The sequence below is a fragment of the Anas platyrhynchos genome, chromosome 4 (genome assembly GCF_047663525.1).
Source record: "Anas platyrhynchos isolate ZD024472 breed Pekin duck chromosome 4, IASCAAS_PekinDuck_T2T, whole genome shotgun sequence".
Classification (NCBI taxonomy): domain Eukaryota; kingdom Metazoa; phylum Chordata; class Aves; order Anseriformes; family Anatidae; genus Anas; species Anas platyrhynchos.
Window position 1 is genome coordinate 75,779,779 of NC_092590.1, and position 21,179 is coordinate 75,800,957.

Here is a 21,179-nt window from a genome sequence, read left to right on the forward strand (position 1 = left end):
GTTATGGGGGATTCAGTGTGTGCTTTATGATCCAGGAGAATTGGTGCTTACGGGTCTTTTTCTTTCTTTTTTTTTTTTTTTTTTTTTTGGTACTATTTGAGTTCAAATCAGATACTATGTAGTGATTTCAATAAAAGTAAAATTGAACCACGTTTCTGTGAAACTTTTAGCCATTTATATAGATGAGATGCAGCAGGCAGGGGGGCGGGGGACACAGAAGAGATTTCTAGTTTGAATGGAGATGAAATGTCAAGAAGACCGGAGTTGCCATCTACTGGAATGTGCAAAGAATGACAACTGACATGTAAAAATCCTGAACTGAAAGCATTAGTCATTGTAATGGTTTAGGTACACCTTATATTGCTTCATAATGAAATAATGAAATATATATATATATATTTATATATATATATGAAGGAAACCCCCAAAGACAAAGAATTATTCTCCAATTTTTGAATAAGTCAGAAGATGCATGAGGAGGCTGTGTAAAAGCAATCTCATTTGTCTTTTATCCACATGCAGCAAAGATTATATTTATCACTTCTCATCAGAGCATAGATAATTCCACTTCCCAGTTAAAAAAATAAAAAATAAAAAAAATGAATGTCAAAATCTGAAAAGAGGATGGTAAATTCCTCAAATAGGACCATCTAATCACAGCTGCATTTTTAAATCACCACTTCTTAATGCAAGAAAATACTACGGAATATCCTCAGTTGATGAAACAATGACAGACATAACAGCAATCTTCTTAAAAGTTGCTTATCATCACAGACAGATACTCAATATTCACTGTGCAGTTCCAATAATATGCAATAAGTTCACATGCAAGAAAAATAATACTCTTCTGTTCGTAGACAATGTAAAGTAGATTTTTTATTTCCTACATACAAGTCATGCAAAAGATAATAGCCCAATTATTTACACAAGTAAATTCATAAAACAAATGTTTACAACCAGGCAGATAGATAGACAAACCAAACCTCTGCAGGACAGGTCAGAGGAGAAAAGAAAGCAAAAAGTCCTTAAAATGCTTTGAATGAAATTGCACAAAATTAGCAGGAGACATGATGTCAATGACAGCTACAGCCTAGAAATTCAGCCCATTTGTGTAGACACAAGCACAACATGTCCCATCTCACAAGGCCAAAACCTAGATAAAACCAATTCAGATGCATTGAGATGTTTTGAAACCAGTTTATTATTTTCTTATATTTAGTAAGGATGTTTATTAGTCTATTATTAAATCTTATATATGAAGTGACAGGACAGAAGTCTCTGACATGTGAACTATGTTATTATGATTAATGGAGTTCATACATAAAGGGTCATTTCTCTGGAAAACGTCAGATTGAATAATTACTGGAATTAATCCCAAAGGGCTTTAGAAAATTTTCTGCCCAGTTTCAAGTCACATTTTTATCACATTTTTCTTTTGACTAGAGGGCGATCTTTAATTGCAGTTTTAAGTAAAACAAGTACTGTAAGCAATTCATCAAACATTATGAAAAACGATGTATTTCTCTAACAGTCCTTGAAAGTAGCTAATTCACTTTTTACCATCATCTCTAGGCAATATAGCAAAATTCAATCCATAAATAAACTGGTTCTGTTCTGCTTCTGAAACAAAAAAGCATAGTGTCCATATTTTTCATGCATCAGATTAGGTCTAGAATATCCTAGAATTGATATATTGGAATATTACTGGCAATATTATTAAGATAAGTAGAGAACAGATGATAGCATTATTTGGTCTCTCGGATTTCTGAAATCTAATCAGTATTTAATGGACACAACGGTGCCAGAAAATCCAGAAAGTCAGAGAACATATCTCAAAAGACTCAGCTGAATGTGTTTCAGGGAAGTATCCCAAGGTCAGCATTACTTTGCAGTGCTGCAGAAGCATCCAGTGGACTCCACAGTCCAGCAGACTGAGGACCGTGGAAAAATAGCACCTGCCAAAAGTGTTGTTTTATTTCTTTTTCTCCCCCTTTTTATTTTTGGGGCATGGGGATGGGGGAGGATAACTGCTTTTTAAACTGCTGTCAATACTATTTTCTTTGGCCAGAAGATAAAGCAGCAAATACCTCCCAACTTCATTTGCTATCTCTATCATTAGGGAAGCTTCTTCCCATTACATTTTCAATATCTGCTGAAGCTCATTGCCTTCATGGTTTTCATGGCCAGGAAAACAGCTAGAAGGGACTTCTACTGACCTAATATCAGTGCATGGTTCAAGCTCACCTAAGAGACTATAGGAAGCCAATGTGACCAAACCTCAATTGTACTGATTACTTATTACAGGTCTGGTACAATTGTAATTCAACTATTCTTTTTCAGCATTTATTGCCATGAGCATCCAAGCTGTGTTGATTATTATCATATTCATTAGGACATAGCAAAAAGAGATTCCTGCCATGCTGAGTATTATACAGGAAGACACAATCCTTGAAATCAAAGGCTGGAAACAGAAAATAACAACAACAACAAAACAATAGATCAATAGATGTAGGAAGACTAAAGTCTTAGAAAAAGCAGTAAAACTTGTATACAAATACAAGAAGCAGAGTGAGGGTCAGGACATATAGTACCGCTTCCAGGATGTTATTATTTTTTTTCTTTTTCTTTTCTTTTTCAAGCTACCAATCTTCATGTGCCTCTCCCTGCTCAGTAGCTGAACTCTGGCATATTCAGCAATCACTACCATGGCTCACTTAATCACTTTTAGTCCCCTACTTGCTTGTTCCCCAAATGGACCCACTTGAGCAATGTGTGTATTGATGCCAGTTCAAGCTACAGGTGGATGGAGGATGATGCTGGGGGAGACCTGGGAGAAGGATCTCTGCTCATCTCCCCCATGGCTGGGAGGAGAAGTGGAGTCACTGCATACAACATGCTGTGGGACATGAACCTTCAGCCTGAGTTTATAGATTACGCCACAGAGGCACATAATTCAAGAGTTTCACACCAATAATTTCTCACATATTTAGGATTGCTCTTTGAAATACTACCAATGTAATCATGAGAAATGGTTATTCTTCCACAGACATGCATGAACATACAGTAGTATCCATTTAAATATATACACACATTTTCAAAGACAAAAATCTCTAAATAATGGGGAAAGATCTACAATATATCTTGAGCCACAGGCATTTCACGGATACTGACCTTTGATTTTGATTTAGAGGCTCTAACTAATAAAGCTTGGCACTACACCAAATCTGAAGAAGAAAATCAAGCACTCTCTTGTCAAATTATAATTAATTTGCACTACAAAAAAAAAAGGAGCAGAAGTAAGCCAAGTGTTCTTTAAAAATGGTCTCTAGAATTCCAAACAAAGTAAAATATCGTATATCTTGAAAACAGGCTGAGCCTTTCCAGTTTTTTCAAGTTGATTATGCATTTTTCCATTCACTTAAAATATAAACTGAGGATAAGTGATAAAACTTATAAACTCTACACGTTACATAAATATTGAAGAATTAAAATTACAGCAGTAGAAGAGGAAATATGACGCTATTTAAACATATCTGAAGCAAACCCTGTGGTTTTATTACTATTTGCCCTCAAATCTGCTGTTTCACCTGTACAAACATATATAATGTGTAGGTAACTTGCATTTTTATTATTGTATATGTGTTGCTAACGTGGTTTACATACGCCTCTTATAGCTTTGCAGGTAAATTCAGGATCTTTGGGATCTTTGGGAATGTTTACAGTGTTGAGTATACCTTTCTACACATTTATTGAGTGTAAAAGAGCAACACAAGCCTTTGATTACATTGTACATTTCTTCCTTATAAGACATAAAACTTTAGTGTAGGCACACAAACACCTTGAAATAAAACTAAACATGAGGCAGGAAGGCACATTTCAAAGCCTGCCATTGATTCTCACAAAACTAAATTAGCTGTTGAGTAAAGCTGGGTTTCTAAGATTACATATACACCACACACAACCCCCACCTTATGAAACTGCTTGATATTGCTTCAGTATTTTTAACTTTTTTTTAAAAAAAAAAAAGGTCAAGTTATTCTCTTTTTTTAGAAGGCATGACCATCTTTTGTTATGCCTTTAAATATGTCCTTCTGAGACTCCTGACCCATGATTATTGCTCTTAGACATTACATCAGTTGCAAATAATACGTAATTAAGCCATAAATATTTCAGGTAGTCAACAAAGCGTCTTAAGTTTGCAAAAATCACAATGACTTCTGTCTGAAATGTGAGGCTGCAATCTGCTTTATGCATTATGACTTCTCTGTAATGATTCAGATTCCTCCTAATATCCCAATGAAACTCAATAGAGAAACAAGCATGATTTCAACAAATTTTACTGAGTTTTCCCTTCAGATTATGGCTATCATCAGAGCAGAAGGAGAGAAACATAAAAACACGGTCTTTTCTAACTGCCAAGATATACCAAGAAACACATTGAGAGTAACTGAGAATAATGTAGTCTGCCAAAGAGCCGATTGCCTGTTTGCTACAGACATTCTGCTACAGTCCAACATTTCTTTCTATGACTCCAAAAGCTAGTTCATATTGTTCAGGCCTTCAGTAATCCCACAAGTTAGATCTAGGAATATTTCTGTAATTTCCAGGTAGCAGTATCCAAAAGCATAGTTTCCTTCCCCACAAAGCCATTGGAGTCAATTGAAATGGTACCCTCTCTGATGGAAGAAAACTCAATTAAAGTCTTTATTTGATTCCAAAATTCTTGTTTCACAGTGACTTTAGCATCAACCTATGTTTGTTGCAGTTAGGTATCTACAGAAGCCAGCGTAAGGCTAGTTATCTTGTCTGATTGTACATTAAAATACATTTGGAAAGGAGCAACAACAACAACAACAAAAAGATTAACAACTGTTTGTCTAATACTGAGAAGAACAGATTTTCTGCTCTGGGAAAATTTTCCGAGAGCAATTCATCCATTTGTAAAAAGACCTTCTAGGATACTGCCAGGAACAGCTTTTAACTTGTTCATCCTAGCTTTTAATAATTGATTTCATAAATGCCTCTCAATTCTCTGTATTTCCTGAAACTTAAAGAGTTTGTAAAGTCTTTATTGCCACCAAAATTATGTCCTCAACAAAAAAAAGTAACAGTTTTGCATCAGGAAGGCAATCCCAACGTAATATGAATGACTTTACTACAGCAGAAGTGTGTTGGCATGGTTATATTTGTGTCCCCAGATGAGACTTTCCAACTTTCTGAGCAACACAAGTCTTTCCAAGAGAAGGGCACGTAGCACCTGTCTAAGTTATGTGCACGTAATAGGTTTAGTGCCACAACTGATTTGGCTACAGGCGATTTTTCAATATCCTAAGCAACTCTGCTATTCTGCCACTCTGCTGTGTATTCATGGTTCCACCATTTGATCTCTCTCTGGTTTGATGAATCTGAGTAAATAGAGCAATGATAAAATAACTGACCAACCAACCAAAACAAGATGCAGTGGTGTCAGCAGCCATCTTGGTTAGCTACATCCTAGTGAGAAAACAGAGTAATTTCAGTGAAAATGAGTCCTGAAATGCAAATAATCAAGCATTTAACATTGTATTTTATTAAAAAATAATCCTTATGGATGAACTAGGAAAGGCAGAAGAGCGCAAAGCAGATGTATTCAGGTATATGGATAAGCTGTGGCCCTCTTTGCTCTTAAACTAATTGGAAATCAACTACTTTCAATTCAGTGGCACCTCCAGAAATGCTTGGGAAGGTCTTGAAACAAACAAACCTTTCTGAAGCATTTTTCTTTCTTAGCTTTTCTGAAGGTGTAACTAATTGATTTCTAATTAAATATGACTAAAACTATCACAAATACTAATCATTGCTCTCTACAAATGCTTACTCCAGACTTCCCAAGACATTTTTAGAGATATAAACTAGCAAGAGTTAATTGAAAACCAAGGTAAAATTTTTCACTTTTCCTATAAACCAGGAGTTCCAACAACCTGACTGTAATACAACAGTCTTAGCTTGACCAAGATGCTAAAAGATCTTCAACAATGTGTTGATTAATGACAAAAGGAGATATTTTATATTTTTTAACATAACTCATCTTTCCATTACACCTAGACATTCACAACCAATAACACTGCCTAGAACATTGACAGAGCATTCAGAAATCCACCTGCAATTTCACAGATACCTAAGAGAATCAGTAATTGTCTAGCTCATTCAAGTATTCTACTAGTAATGAACAGAGGAGAGAGACACTTCATCTTATCACTAATATATATTTTTTTAATTGACATTTTCACACTGCATTGACAATTCTGCACATAGGTCTCTTCCATGAGTGGCTTAATAGAGCTATACATGAATATCTACTGTTGAACATGGCTGATGATCACAATGGAATGGCTGTACTGAGAGTTAAAGTGTTTATCACATTGTCAAAAACAGTAAGATGATTTACATTACAATATCTATTGTTTAAAGGTAGTAAAAAACTCAGTGTATCTGCTCTGCACTGCAAGAAATGAATGGTAATTATCACTATTACTTTAGCATCTTGAGTAGCCAGGGCTATTTTGGTCAAAAGCTTGTGTAATACAGTTCATTTTTACATTTACTAAAAGAGACAAGTTATACAGGTGATGGACTTCTTATTACCTGAAACCCTAAATTTTATGTAGAAGGGACAGCTAACCAAATGTCAGGGATGTCCAAGATATAAATATCAGAGAAATAACAGATTTAATTTGCTTTACTCAGTCACATCTTTTCCTTCCCTTTTCTGTTTTTAAATGTTTCTTTTATATGAAATGCCATGGTTCAGTGCACCTGAAAATTAAAGACTACTGTGTAAGATCAAGGTTTGAGTCTGCCCATTCATGAAAGGAAATTAAAATTACTACTAAAAACCTCACTTTTTATTATACTGATAGAAACCACTCAGAAAATGCCAGAAGGAAGAAGTATACTCAGTACTTTATATATATGATAAACAAGACTATTTGCTGCTGGTGGTTAATACTTGAAAACATGTATACATGCATACTTAGACATTAAGGACCAGATTCTGATTTTGCTTACTCTGTCCCAACCCCATTCACTTGTGATGACTCCAATAGTTTCCCACTTAAACTTTCTAAAACTTTACTTGAGTTGTTCTTCTGTAACCTACTTTATTTTGATTTAATCAATCTCCCTTAAAAACATATAAACTTAGTCTGTGCTTCTTAAAATGATCTATAATAGCACATTTAATAAAGCTAATTTAAATCCACTAATTTATAGAGATTTGCCAGAGGCTTTGAAACACCAGAAAATGTGTAAACTTAACAGTTTGGCTGTGATAACAGCTCAGACAGTAGAAATTAAGCCCTTTGCATTGCAGTCATGCTCAAAGTGGATTCCTAGTTTTATTTGAAGAAGTACATCGCAAAAAAGTTTAAAAACATAGAGAAAAACAAATTTACAAAAGGTAATTCAGAGCTAAGCCATATATTCACCAAGGTTTGTCTTTTCAGATCCCCATGCCCCATTTCTCACACTTGGTTACCATTCTGCCTCAGCATCACAGTCCCAAATGTACACTGAGGTCTCTCATTTTAAGACTACCTGGATTGTTTTCTACAAACACATTTTTGGACAAATAAGAGCAGAGTCTCTTGTGCTATAGAGCTCTGACAGAGCTGTGAGATTCTGCTTAGGGCCATTAATTCTGGGTCCCTAATTCTAGTTGTCAGCCTTCCAGCTGATGCTATATAGGTTTTCTACTGTCTGCTCTAATTTCTACCTCTGGCAACCAAATGATAATAGATTATATGCCAGTGTGGGAATAGGCAGATTGGTTAGGATCCAAGCTGTATCCCAGGTGATAGCAAGAAGAAGCATCACAGAAAAAAAAGTATTCAGCCCTTCACATTGATGTATCATGGAGTTTTATCTCTACCAGAGGAATTCTTCACTTTATACATAGCATTTAGATGGTAACTAAGTGATCATTATCGTCATCTGATTTGCAGAAAATGTCAGCTTTCCTTCAAGACAGAGATGAAATTTTTAGGGCTACTTTTGCAGATCTGTCTCCAAATTGTTATATGGGAGAGGGAATTGAGACCTACCTCATCAAGACTTGCAGGGTTGCAGTCTTTCAAGTGAAACAGCCTCATCGCTTTGAACCTTTGATCAGTATCTGTAAAGTTCAAATCATCTTTTATTTTATTTTATTTTTGCTAACTGCATCAAAATATTTGGGATTGCAGTCTGGAATACATTCTTGCACAAGAGCTTTTTTAGTCATTTCTCCTGCTTCTCTGCTCTTTATCCTGCATCTGTTGTTGCTTTCCCTCCTGCTTTTGTGTACTGAGAAACAAAATTAAGGTGTACTGCAACCAGTGGACACTTGCATAAACAGCCTGCTTTGAACAAGACAGCACGATTTTGGGAGAGGAGGAACACATTCAGCTTTCCTGCCCAAATACTAAAACATACAAGAGGTTCATATGGTGTTAAAGCATCACATTTTTTGCTTTGAGACCCCTGAAATGCAAGGACTGTGAATAGCAGAACATGAATAGACCGGACTGGGAGCATTAAAGCACATCAATTCCCAGGTTCTGAGACTGCACTCAAAGTGATTTATATTTGTAATTTATTTAAGAATGGTTTCAGCAAATACATTTCTAATGAATCTCTTTCACGCACTTTTATGAACAAGAGTCTAAGTTTTCCACGACTTCTGCAAAACAACTTTTACTGCATCAAATCACTGCATTCCTTGATCTATACGAACACACACTCACAGCAGCCAGCCACACTCACACACAACGAACAGCTCCAGCATTTCATACCTCTGCAACAAATACTTCAAAAAGAAGATTTTTAAAATTAGCATGGCTGTGAAAAAGCAAGGAAATGAAACAGTTTTGCCCTGCCTCCGGTACTTCGCAACCGATCTTGACTTAAAGAGAACATTAGCACAATCTTCTGCAATTCTTGTATTTCCATGTGAAACTTCTTCATAGAGGATTCGTGCAGAATCGTGAGCTGTCAGCTCTGATCACATTCACCAGCACACAGGCTTTAGACTCTATTTCATAATATGAAAAGATGGCCAGCGTTTTCCTGATAGAAGTATTGTATGTTTTTCAGTCAGTAAAAATTAGAGAGAGCTCATTGTCGATGCATTTCCCATAGATAATGAGGACTGCAAATTACCAGGCAAGAATTTTTTTTTTTTTTTTGGTACATGGAACAAAAAGCAGCACGATCTGCAGAACTTACTAACTGATTGGGTTTTCCACCCCTTCTTTGCATGCTGCCGACACAGCCAGAGCAACCTATATGCTGATCTTATTCCAAAAGCACAGTATTCTTTATAGTGCAAGAATAATAGTTTTGTGTGCCGTTACATACACTGCAAGAAAAAAAAAAAAAAAAAGCCTTTAGGAAAGGCATGTGCTGAACACACACAAAATATGCAGGATGGAAAACGACCAAATGTAATTAAAGCTTATATGAAAGCAGACATTCCTATTTGCAGAGCTCTGGCTGCATTTCTATGAGAAAGAATGCACAGAATTTCAAATCATGCTCTATTTAGACAATGTCAGAATAAAAACACACTTCCCCCCACCCCCCCCACCCCGAAGTCTCTGAAAGGCAAATCTCATCAACAGAATTAGAGAGAAAAAGCAATCCAAAGATACTGGTTTACATATTCCTTCCCAACCAAGAAATCAAGTATCTCCCTCTCCCGGCTAATGGCTTTATAAATTCAGACTTTAAACAAAAGCAAAAAAAAAAAAAAAAAAAAAAAAAAGAAACCTAATTCTCGAGCTTCCTACTTAGCACTGCCTCGCTGTTGATGATTTGTGCGGCTGTGTGTGCGTGCGTGTTTGAGAAATGGAGAGATAGGCTTAAAGTATTTTCCATTTCATCAAAGAGCATATATTACTTTCCCGGTTCGCTCCGGCGTTTGGTTTTATGCCCACCCCTTTTCCATCTGCCCATGTCTGAGATGCACAGTGCAGGCGTACAATCATGAGCAGCTTACGACACTCAGTGAACACTAGGTGCCTCTGCATGCTCTACCAACATACTGCTCGGCTGAAGGGAAGGGATTCTTGCTGTCTCTCTGCTCTAAGCATCACCTAACAAGCAAAGCGAACAAAGAATGGGAAATAAAGCTACCCTTAGCCGGTCAGTGAATGCATGGTAATCTCTCTATGGAGTAAAGGTTGTGCCGGTCAATGGTCGTTGCAAATGATGGACATTAAACAGATTGCCAAATCCTGTGGAGTCGTTAGTAAAGAGTTTGGAGTTTTTTTCACGCCACAGTGTTAACTGCAGAGAAAAGGACAGAGGGAGAAGGAGAAGATCAAGCTCATGCACATAGTTCTGAAACTTGCAGGTCCTAGGAGTCAGCTAAAAAGCTAGCTGGACAAGCCTTGAGCTCTTTGAGCAGAAGCGAAGTGAGACATTGTGAGCTTGCCAGCCTTGCACAGCACTGAAAGGGACTGAATTTGTAGCACAGAGGGGTCTTTTTTAGCTCTGCATATAATTAGTCCAAACACAAAGGAAGCAACTGAATGGAGGTTGTCACTCTCTGGAAAAGGGTGGGTAAGACACTTTTTAATTAAATTCTTTCATGAAGAAAGATTTTTTTCTTTGCTGCAGCCTTTAACATGAACAAAATCACTATCATTTTACCTTTGAATGTCTGTGAACTTTAATGCTGCACAGCTCCTGCATGCTGTAAAGTGAAATATTTGGCTCTGTGTTTGTTGTTTGCTGTTCTGCTTTGGTTTTGGCTTTTTTGGTTGTTTATTTTTTATTTTTTTATTTTCCCTTAAATAAAATATGATGTAGAATTTGAAAAGATTCAATGGACATTCTCGAGCATATTTGGAAATATTCTTGCTAATGGATTTCCTTCTTATCGGTCTCTGTTTAAACTGGCTGCTGAGGAAGCCCCCGGGGTTGATATTGTGTACGCTGGGTATCTTTTCTAAAATGCTTCCAGCCGTGAATAGTGGGTGTCCACAGCTATGTCGGTGTGAGGGCAGGCTTTTGTACTGTGAATCACTGAATCTCACAGAGATGCCTCGCAACCTGTCGGGCATGATGGGCTTGTCTCTGCGGTACAACAGCCTTTCAGAGCTGCATGACGGACAGTTCACAGGGTTAATGCAGCTCACGTGGCTCTATCTGGATCACAATCACATTTGCTCAGTGGAGGGGAATGCCTTTCAAAAATTGCGGCGAGTGAAAGAGCTCACCCTGAGTTCCAACAAAATAACCCAACTGCCCAACACCACGTTCCGACCCATGCCAAACTTGCGCAGTGTGGATTTATCGTACAACAACATCCAGGCGCTGGAGCCCGACCTGTTTCACGGGCTGAGAAAACTCACGACTTTGCACATGCGGTCGAACGCCATCAAGTTCGTGCCGGTGAGAATTTTTCAGGACTGTCGCAGCCTGAAGTTTCTAGACATAGGATACAATCAGTTAAAGAGCCTGGCTCGAAACTCTTTTGCAGGCTTGTTCAAGCTCACCGAGCTGCACCTCGAGCACAATGACTTGGTGAAGGTGAATTTAGCCCACTTTCCCAGGCTCATCTCCCTGCACTCGCTCTGCTTGCGGCGGAATAAAGTTACCATCGTCGTCAACACTTTGGACTGGATATGGCAACTGGAAAAGCTGGATCTCTCTGGCAACGAAATCGAGTACATCGAACCTCACGTCTTCGAAAGCGTGCCTCACCTCAAGTCCCTGCAGCTGGACTCCAACCGGCTGACCTACATCGACTCCCGCATCCTGGACTCCTGGAAGTCCCTCACTAGCATCAGCCTCTCCGCCAACACCTGGGACTGCGGCCGCAACGTCTGCGCCCTGGCCTCCTGGCTGAGCAACTTCAAGGGCCGCTACGACAGCAACCTGCTCTGTGCCACCCCCGAGTATGCGCAGGGTGAGGACGTTTTGGATGCCGTGTACGCTTTCCACTTATGCGAGGACACGGCGGACCCCACGAGCATCAACACCCTCTCCCCTGTGACCAACAACAGCGACCAAATGTTCGGCTACGGCTCGGCGACCGCCACGTCCAACGTGCCGGATGCCGACGAGGAGCCGACGACGTACGCCATCACCGTGACGCTGCCCGGCGAGAACGCCGAGAACGCCGTGCAGATTCACAAGGTGGTGACGGGGACCATGGCGCTGATTTTCAGCTTCCTCATCGTGGTTTTAGTGTTGTACGTCTCCTGGAAGTGCTTTCCTGCCAGCATCAGGCAGCTAAGACAGTGCTTTGTGACACAGCGCAGGAAGCAGAAGCAGAAACAGACCATGCATCAAATGGCTGCCATGTCAGCCCAGGAGTATTATGTTGATTACAAACCCAACCACATCGAGGGAGCCCTGGTGATCATTAACGAGTACGGATCTTGCTCCTGTCACCAGCAGCCAGCGAGGGAGTGCGAGGTGTGATTTGCCTTGGGGATTTAAACAGTGTGCAACCAAATAGCGGCGTGCAGGCAGAGAGTGGAGCGGGGGGTTTGCTGGGCTTTGCTGAGGATTTCACAGGCACTCCTCTGCCAAAATTGCAGGGGGAGCTGCCGGCAGGACTTGATATTTTAGCTTTATCGTGTCTTAAAATCTTCAGGACAGCCAATCTTAAGATTTCCTATGCTAATACTCCCTTTGAAGATCTGTCAATATTCAGGAAACTGAGAGTGTAAAAAGGTACCGATTATTGATCTTTTGTAAACTAAGGAAAATGTTTAAAATAAAAAAAAATAGCATTTACAGTTTTTACAGACTGGTGTATATTACATGAATTGTTCCCTGTATACAAAATGCAACAGTTTAACCTCTTCTCATTCTGAGTGTTGAAAGTCTGGGAGCAATGAAGCCACGTTAAAAATAGACAGATGAAAATTAACCCGATGGCTTCCCATTGTAATTATTACACATTCACGTACATCATGTTACTGGCGGTATGAAGCATGACACTGGAACTTTATTTTTGTTAATGTGCTACCTGTAACTGGATGTCAGCACAGCAAGGAGCTGGTGCACCTCAGAAAGGCTCAAGTTTTGCCCGTGTCCCTGGGACAGGATTTCTGAGGCTTTTTAAGCACAGCTCACTTGTAAGTTGCTGTAAGATCCCTAAAAAACTGCATTGTAACCCCTAAAGGTATTTTGTATCACAACTGATCATATTGCAGAGTCTCATTGAAAGGAAAAAAAAACAACAACAAACAAATGACAAAACCCAAATAACTGAAACACTGCCGAAAAAGTGCTAGTCATCATTTTCTTTAAGACAAAAAAAATAAAAAGATGAAAAAAAAAACAACTAAATTTAAGGGCTTTTACTAGCTATTCCCACTTTTATGCTTGTTCTGAGAGATGCCAAGAGCAGAGAAACCCTTGCTTTGTGCACTGTAGAGTCACGATGAGAGGAGGAGAGCAGAAGCGGCTCAGTTGTCAGTGGTGCAACCTGTGTGTGCCGGGTGTGCAAAACCTCGGCTGCCACGCTGCGAGGGGGACAGAGCCATCCTGGCACACTTCTGGGCTCTCCAGCAAAGCCACCCCATGCCCCTCACTGCCATCGCTAGCCTCCACTAACCAAACCACCCTGAAACCTCTGCGGAGGCTGAGAGCACAGGCACCCTCCCTCCTAATAACCGAAAAGATGGAATTCATGGTTACGAGCAGTCATTTGGTAATGTAGAATCACACGGCTGTTTTATTCTGATTGCCCTTAAATAAAGGCTTCCTTTCCTCGTATTTCGGGTTTTTCATTCTGGTATGTGAACAACCTACTGCTTGATCTTTGGAACAACTCCTCTCATACTAATGAAGACAGGGCAGTTTTATAACAGCAGGCAGAGTACCCTGAATTTTTCTTCATATAGCATAATGTGCTGGCAAAATGTAAAGTAAAAATCAAGAACTGGGTAACATTGCTATGCTTTGTACATATTTCTCTATTTTTGAGTTGGAAATGGAGGAAAAGATGAGAATTCTAACATCCATTTTAATTTAACATGGGTTTGTGTTTTTTTTATAGCCTCCAACTGCCACCTATACTCAAAAGCCTACAACGGACTTATAAACATAAGATTAGGCACAGATCTTATTTTTTTCTTTTTTCTCCTGTAAAGCAACTGTTTTTCCAGTTGTTTAGTTGCTAATTTTAACTGTAAAGAGTGAATTTTATATATTTTTTATCTAACTGGCACTATTTTGGAGGGTTCCAAACTTTTTTCCTCTATTTGGTACATCCCTCACCTTGTGTAATATTAAATAGCCTCTTAATAACCTTCTTTTATTATTTAATGAGACTATAACATTATCAGTACAATCAATGAGAGTATATGTATTGGGAGAGGATTTTTTATGAGAAATATAATAAACTTTTTTATTTTTATTATTTATTTATATTTTTAATTAAAGCCACTGAAAATTTACCCTCAGCTTTGAAACAAGCTGTCACTGTCAAAGCTAGGCCTTTCTCTGTCCAAACACTTGCACATTTCTGTTTTTGTGCCTCAAACCCACGAGGGCCTGATCCATCCTGAAACTCTTAAGGGACCTGCAAGGCAGGGTGCCCACATGGGGAACCTAAGTGCAAAGGTAGAGTAGGTAAGGAGAGAAAATATCTTGTAGCATGCTAACTGAGGGCCAAAATATGTATTTTCCCCTTTAACCCCCCACTGAAACCAACAGGGATTTTAACTGAAAGATTAAAAGAAAAAACAAAAAACAAGACTAACTTTGGGCTGTGTTATATGCTCCTCAAATCACCACCCAGCACTGCAATCAGAAGGACTGATTACAGCTAGCTGCCAGCAAGCCTCCCAAACCAACCACAACTGCTAAAATATTGGCTACATACGGTAAAATAAAGAAAAACAGATACAGTCTTTCTTTCTGTAGTGACCCCCTGTTGCTACAAGGAAACGTAGTAGTGCTGTCATGTTTTTGGCCCTGTAAACCTGATGCAAAACTGATCCCGACAAACAATCGTCCTGTGGTTGTATTTCTATGTATTTTTAGCATATTTGTGGGTTGGTTTTTAAACACGCCAGTGTTTGCACCCCTCTGGAATTATTCCTGCTGTTTATTGGTGTTAGCAACGTCGAGCAACATTTGCAAGACGTGAGCAATTCCGCCTTTGCAATTTATTCATCTCTGTGCTTCATGCATCTTGCATCAGCAGCTCGAGTAAACCAAACGGAACATTTTGCTTTAAAGGTGCAGCGATTTCAGAAGGGAGGGCTTAATTTCGGTACTGCCTGTTGCCATTTCTCCCGAAGAAGTGGTAATGACCACTGATGACTTGCCACCTCCAGCAGGATGATGGATGGATCCTCCATGGAGAGGACAGCGCTCACTAAATGGCAGAAAATGAGGTGTTTCACAACCTTCATGCAAAAATCTTGTCTAAGGGTAGTGTCCTCTGGAGACAACCTCCTAATGATCTCCAGAAACCACCTGAAGATCTGGCTACCCCTCTGCTGGTGGAAAGAGGGGGGTCCCTGGGTGTGACTTACTACATGTCTATTCTGAAAGTTTACATGAGAACTACGAGGACAATAAAAAATAAATGTGCAATATTTCATTTCAATCCAGCTATTGAAAAAAACAGTTATTCATCCTGCTCCAGGCTGCTTGCATTGGTATATAAGAGAATTCTTATATTTGTAATGTATTTATGGCAACTGCAGTGATTTTCCCTCACTCTTCCTTTCAGATTTAATGTTTGCCAACTGTCCAAACATATGTCATTCCCTCTCTTTTGATCCCCTTATCCTGGCTTACTATACAGCTCAAAAAAAAAATAAAAAATGCTTTTGGGGTTAGTTGTGACAGTTTCTCCTTCAGGAGATACTTGGGGAAAATCAAATGAATATTTTAAATACTCCCCTTTTAAGTTCCACTTAGTAGGGCCAATCTTCCTTTTATAATAAGGTAATTAACATTATTTTTTGGGGGAAATGTTTTTAGTATGTAAGACAGGGTGAAAGGCAAGCTACAGAACTACCTTTTCGAGGCTGGTTAACACTCTCAGTGTTATAGATCTCTAATATGCAATCTCTTGCTGCTAGCATCAATACACCCTCATAGTGCACCCAGTGATGAAGGAACTGTTGCTGTGTATGCTTTGAATGTATATAAGGGATGATTTATTTTCCTTTCTGTCTTTTTTTCCCTTTCGTTCTGTACTTTAAAAAAAAAAGTGATATGAAACCACAGAATCAATGCTAATGTACCACATTCTGTTTCTGGCCTGAATAATATAAAATACAAAGAAACTCTGTGTTAAAGCTGCAAATTCCCTCCTTTACCACGCTGTTAGAGTACTGCAGGGAGCTCGACCAGGGGGATGAGCTTCTTCTCCGTGTCACGGCTGTACCGAGATGCTCTGCAGCAGGCTGAAGATGCAGTCCCATGCCTGGGTGGCAACTGCCTTGCGCACGTGTGCAGAGAAAAACTATTATTGATACCTAAGGATATTTTTGTATGTTTTATTAGATGTTCTGTGCTTTTATAGCAAAGGCATCGAGGAGTACTTGAAGTGTATCTATTTGATCATTTTCTTTGGCTCCGGTAAAAAGCCCCTCATTCGCTTTTGAGATGGACTAAATTTGTTTCTTGTATGTGTCTGGTTCTGCACTGATAGCAAAAGGATGCTCTGAATACCTCTTCCCTTCCCTCTGGCTTCTCCAGTGGTATTGAGAATGGCAAATAAGAAGAAGTATTTGATTAGGAAGCTTATTGCTAGTGTGATAATAATAATAACAAAAATAATAATAAAAGAAATGAAGAGGAGACAAAAGATGAGAGAAAGGACTGGAGAAAAAACAAGTAAATGAGGCTGTGGCTGGCTTCCTCTGCCTTTTCTTTTTTAAACGTGGCAAATCTAAAGGCCCAGCACAGATGAAAACCAAGACTGATGGTGGGTGGAGAAAGCAGTTTTTAAAACTGTGCAAGCAGGGATGAAACAGCTTCTGGAAAGGAGGGCACCGCACCAAACACTTCCACTGAGCATGAAAGAGAAAAGGAAAGGGTGAGGGCAGAGATGAAAGGAAAGACGAGAGCTGGTGAGAAGGCAAGGTGACCACCGTGCACATGAGGTAAATGAGATTTTTTCAGTGCCTTTGCCTCCCACGTTGAAGCCATGGTGAGGACAAACAGCAGTGATTTAAGCAAGATACCCAGCATCTCTTTCTGTCTTCTCAAACACACACATGCATTTACAGAGGAACACATGGACGTGCTTTCTCAGACATCAGCCTCACATCATTGCCTCTACCATGAACTACTTTCTGGGCAGCTCAGCATCCCCTTGTCCATCAGGTTGTTTGCTCTTCCACTGCCTCTTCCCCTCACTTTGCTGGCTGGATTTCCTACCTATCCCAGCCATGGCTCACCACACACTTTCTAGAAAATCAGACTCTTATAAGAAACATACCTCATTTTTTCTGCCCTCTAAGAAACCCCCATTTAGAGAGAGGGGGATTGTGTACTACAGCAGATTCTCCTGCTAATTATATCCATGCTCATTTTCCCTCATATTCGATTTCTGCATGCACGGCTATTACGACAAACATATCTGAGGTATTTTTGCTGGGTTCAATTTATCATTATGCACCAAGGTTATACTTTTCCTTGACCTGCTCAACCCAGTCTAATATTAACAAATTGAGCATTTACACGAGCTCCTTTCCAAGCATGATGTTGATTAGGAATTTAGGAAATGCTGGTGATTTAAAGATTAACCTTTCATAGAATTACTGACATAAACCAGAGCTATTATGGTATTAGGAGCAACTATTCAGAGCATATTCTGTGTGAAAGAAAACCAACAAAGCACATTTAGAGCCATGGAGCCATGCAAAAGGCTTTCCATATTATCAAGACCAAGAGATTTCTTTCTTTCCTTTTTTTTTTTTTTTTTTTCTTCCCCAGACAAAGCTGGTGATAGGAAAGGAGTAAGTGCAATCTACCTCTAAAGTTATGTAGAGGGAAGCAAGGCTACAAAAATATTACAGAAACCAAGCAACAATCTTCTGCTGGCATGACAGAGCCTGTAATCGGGTGGGTGGCTGTGAAGAGCCGAGCTGAATGCTGCAAAGCACTGTAATTTTATTGCACTGTGGCTGCTTTAAAGCGAACACATTTGCAATGAAATCTGTATTTCCACGAGAACATGGCAATTGTTTTTGTTATAAAGATAACGTCACTTGTTGGCATTCAGACACAATTATTCAGCCTTTAAACCAATTACTGTTCTATTCGCCTTTGCTGGTGCGATAGTTGGGCGAGATGGTCAAATGTAACAGGTTGCAGTGAAAGGAATTCGAGTTCAAAGGACCCAGATTTGCATTACAAGAGAAGAAATTCAGTTTAAGATAAACACCAGCTTTTCACCTTTTCCTTCACTTTTCCTCATCCTGAAAATCCACATATGTACATCCCTTATAGAAATCAAGAGATAATTGGCAGTGGCTAAAGAATAACATTGTGAGTGCCTGCACTTGGCAAACAGCACATACTACTGTGCTCAGGCACTTTTTATTTTAAACCATTTCACTGCTCTCATGTTCTTCACATCCTCACCAGACGCTGCAACTAGTGCCAGGGATGTCTTTCAGCACGGGTGCTATGGGAACCTGACCGATTTGGTTCCATGTCTGAGCTAAGAGAGCCTAAATCTGAGATTTCAAAGGTAATAGGTAAGTACAAAAATTGGCTTCATCACAGAATTGCCATTTTTAGCACTGCAGATTCATCTGACTGACATGGTTAGAAACCAGGCTCATTCATTGCAAACTTCATTCTGGCCTTTCTTTTTTTTTTTTTTTTTTTTTTTTTGAGACACATCCTTGTCCTAACAGCAAACCAGAGCATCACACCAGGGACAGAGGACTTAAAACTGTATTTTCAGTGAAATCTGAGATTAAACATAATAATAATGCATGGACATATCAATCTGATTAAAAGGGTTTATCCAATAAAGGCAATTCAGTTTATATAGTTTATATATAGCAAATCTCACTAAAGCAGCACACCTCTGTACCCTAGTGGTTACAAAAAGCTATGAGCAAGCATCCTGATAGCCGGGGCCTCAGCTTGAAAACAGGTTTCTGAATATCCTTTAAAATACATACTCTCCCTCTATTTTTAATCTCACTTTACACGCTCACCCATTTTCCATTCCCCAAACCTCACAAGCAGAGTGAATTGAAGGCTGGAGGGAGGAAGCCCTGAAAATCCCAAACTAAATAGCAAGAACAGCCCACAGCTGCTGAATTCCAGAGGTTTGGGTTTTTTTACCAGCTGCCAGCCGTTTGAAACACACCTGCAATCAACCCTGTTTGCAAGTCGAGAGCTAATGAAAGCTCCTAGGAATAAACCTGAACCTGTCTCTATTCAGTGCCTCTGCTGACAGACTGGCTTGCTAAGGGAGCCTGGTAAATATTAAAGAATGTTAATAATAATGAGATAATCCACCTGGGGATTTTTTGCCCCCTTTTAAAAACTTGGCTCCATTCTGAAGTTTATCTTGATGGAAAATTTACTTCTCCGATCCAGATTATTTCCCAAAGCAATTTTCTAACTGCAAACAGAAATTTGTGGCTGCTGCTAAAAGGTTTGCAATCCTTGTGCTAAAGAGGCCACCGCATGTCAAATGTTTACCTTAATTTCATGTAAATGTCACTCCATATTTGACATTCTATATTTCTCTGCTGGCATATTATGCAGCTGCCTCCATCTTCATAAACCTTCCCTTTGCTCCATAAGTACCCTCACAGCAGCCCGGCACCCATTGCTGCTGTCAGATCAAATTCCCAAACAAAAGCTAGATGCAATGACTTTATCATCTAATTGCTGTAATCTAATAAATTGAATGTGAATTCTGTGGCCCTAAACATGCAAAAAAAATGATGGAGTCAACCAACGAATGGAAGAAATGCATCTGAAATACACTTGGGGTAAGGGGGAACCCACAGAACCCACAAAACAAAAGACATTGCGTATGACGAGGCTGCAAGTTGCAGAAGGTCAGGGCAGAAAGGTGTTGTACAGAATGGAGAAAATCACTGCTAAAAGAAAAGGGGACAGTGCCCATAGCTGGTTAATCAGGAAGAGAGTTAGGTGATAACCGACATAGGAGACACTCATCAGGGGATGAAAAAGCACTGTGGCAATATTTCATGACATAATGAGTACAGACAAACATGGCTTTCCAGTGGGGAAAACAGCAGTCCATGAAGTCCACTGAAGCTGGACCAAGAGCTATTCCCTTGAAATGTGGATTGTTTTGGGGTTTTTGTTGTTGTTTTGTATATTTAAAAAAAAATCTAAACTATTTTAATTCTGTTATGCACAAAACATCAAATATGCTGAACCAAGTGTTGGTGTTGTGTTTTTATTTTTTGATGACTGGCACGTCTAGGTTCAAGTAAACCCAATTGTGTTGTTTTTGTGCATGTATTTCCCTCATTCCAATGCCTGTTGGCATTACACAATGTTATTCTAGTTGGCGGAACAAAGGTCTTCCCAAAAACATTACCCTAAGTAGTTTTATGTTGTTACATTCCATGTCTTTCATAAAAAAAGGGAGTTGAAAAGTTTTCTATTTTTTCCCTGGTTATGTTTTCCTATTATGTAGAATAACCTAGCCCCAATCTGTCATTTTTCATTAGCAAAGGAGTCAAGCTATGGTTGTTAATGACAACTCCTAATGAGGATTTGATGAATAAGTCCTGGAAAATGAAACTTGAAACAAACACTTAAATCTACCTCAAATCTATCGTTTCCAGGTAAGTGAGTTGACAGTAAATGGGAAATTAAACTTCAAGAATTTAAAGCAAAGTAGTGCATTTAAAACCGTAAATCATTAGGTCCAAATGGTGTTTATCAAGAAACTAAAAAATAAAATAAATAGATGTATGAACAAAGCAGAGGAGCTAGTAAAAAATGCAGATTTCTAGTAAATGTAGCTGTTGCATCAAAAATGGAATGACTGAAATGCATTGTACTTCCCCTACCTTACAGCTGAGTAGAGATGACTGTAACGGGCTGGTAAATCTTATCTCAGTAGCTGTTAAGTTAGATCTATTAAGGTCTGTAATATCATGCAGTAGGGAGAAATTGGCTAGTCTGTGGAGCAACAGCATGCTGCTCTAATCCATTATAAC

The 21,179-nt window shown here is 39.1% G+C and overlaps 2 protein-coding genes and 1 long non-coding RNA gene across 8 annotated transcripts in view; 1 reads left to right on the forward strand and 2 right to left on the reverse strand.

Annotated features, from left to right (window-relative positions):
- The window catches only part of CTNNA2 (catenin alpha 2), a 469,784-nt gene that overhangs the window by 140,360 nt on the left and 308,245 nt on the right, over positions 1 to 21,179 (reverse strand). The gene's annotated exons all lie outside the window — the stretch shown is intronic.
- LOC140002519 (uncharacterized) lies at positions 6,230 to 9,923 on the reverse strand. Its single transcript, XR_011809291.1, has 2 exons — positions 9,807 to 9,923; positions 6,230 to 9,376 (listed from the first exon to the last, which is right to left on the reverse strand). It is a non-coding gene; the product is annotated as an uncharacterized lncRNA (long non-coding RNA).
- Positions 10,005 to 12,537, forward strand: LRRTM1 (leucine rich repeat transmembrane neuronal 1). The gene is made up of 2 exons (XM_038178278.2): positions 10,005 to 10,577; positions 10,831 to 12,537. Exons 1-2 carry the CDS (start codon positions 10,551 to 10,553, stop codon positions 12,448 to 12,450), a joined length of 1,647 nt encoding a protein of 548 aa, XP_038034206.1. The 5' UTR covers positions 10,005 to 10,550; the 3' UTR covers positions 12,451 to 12,537.

Coding starts and splice junctions, on each gene's coding strand:
- LRRTM1 (XM_038178278.2), top strand. CDS start 10,551: ATGGAGGTTGTCACTCTCTGGAAAAGG. Junction 10,578..10,830: donor TTGTCACTCTCTGGAAAAGG/GTGGGTAAGACA, acceptor AATATGATGTAG/AATTTGAAAAGATTCAATGG.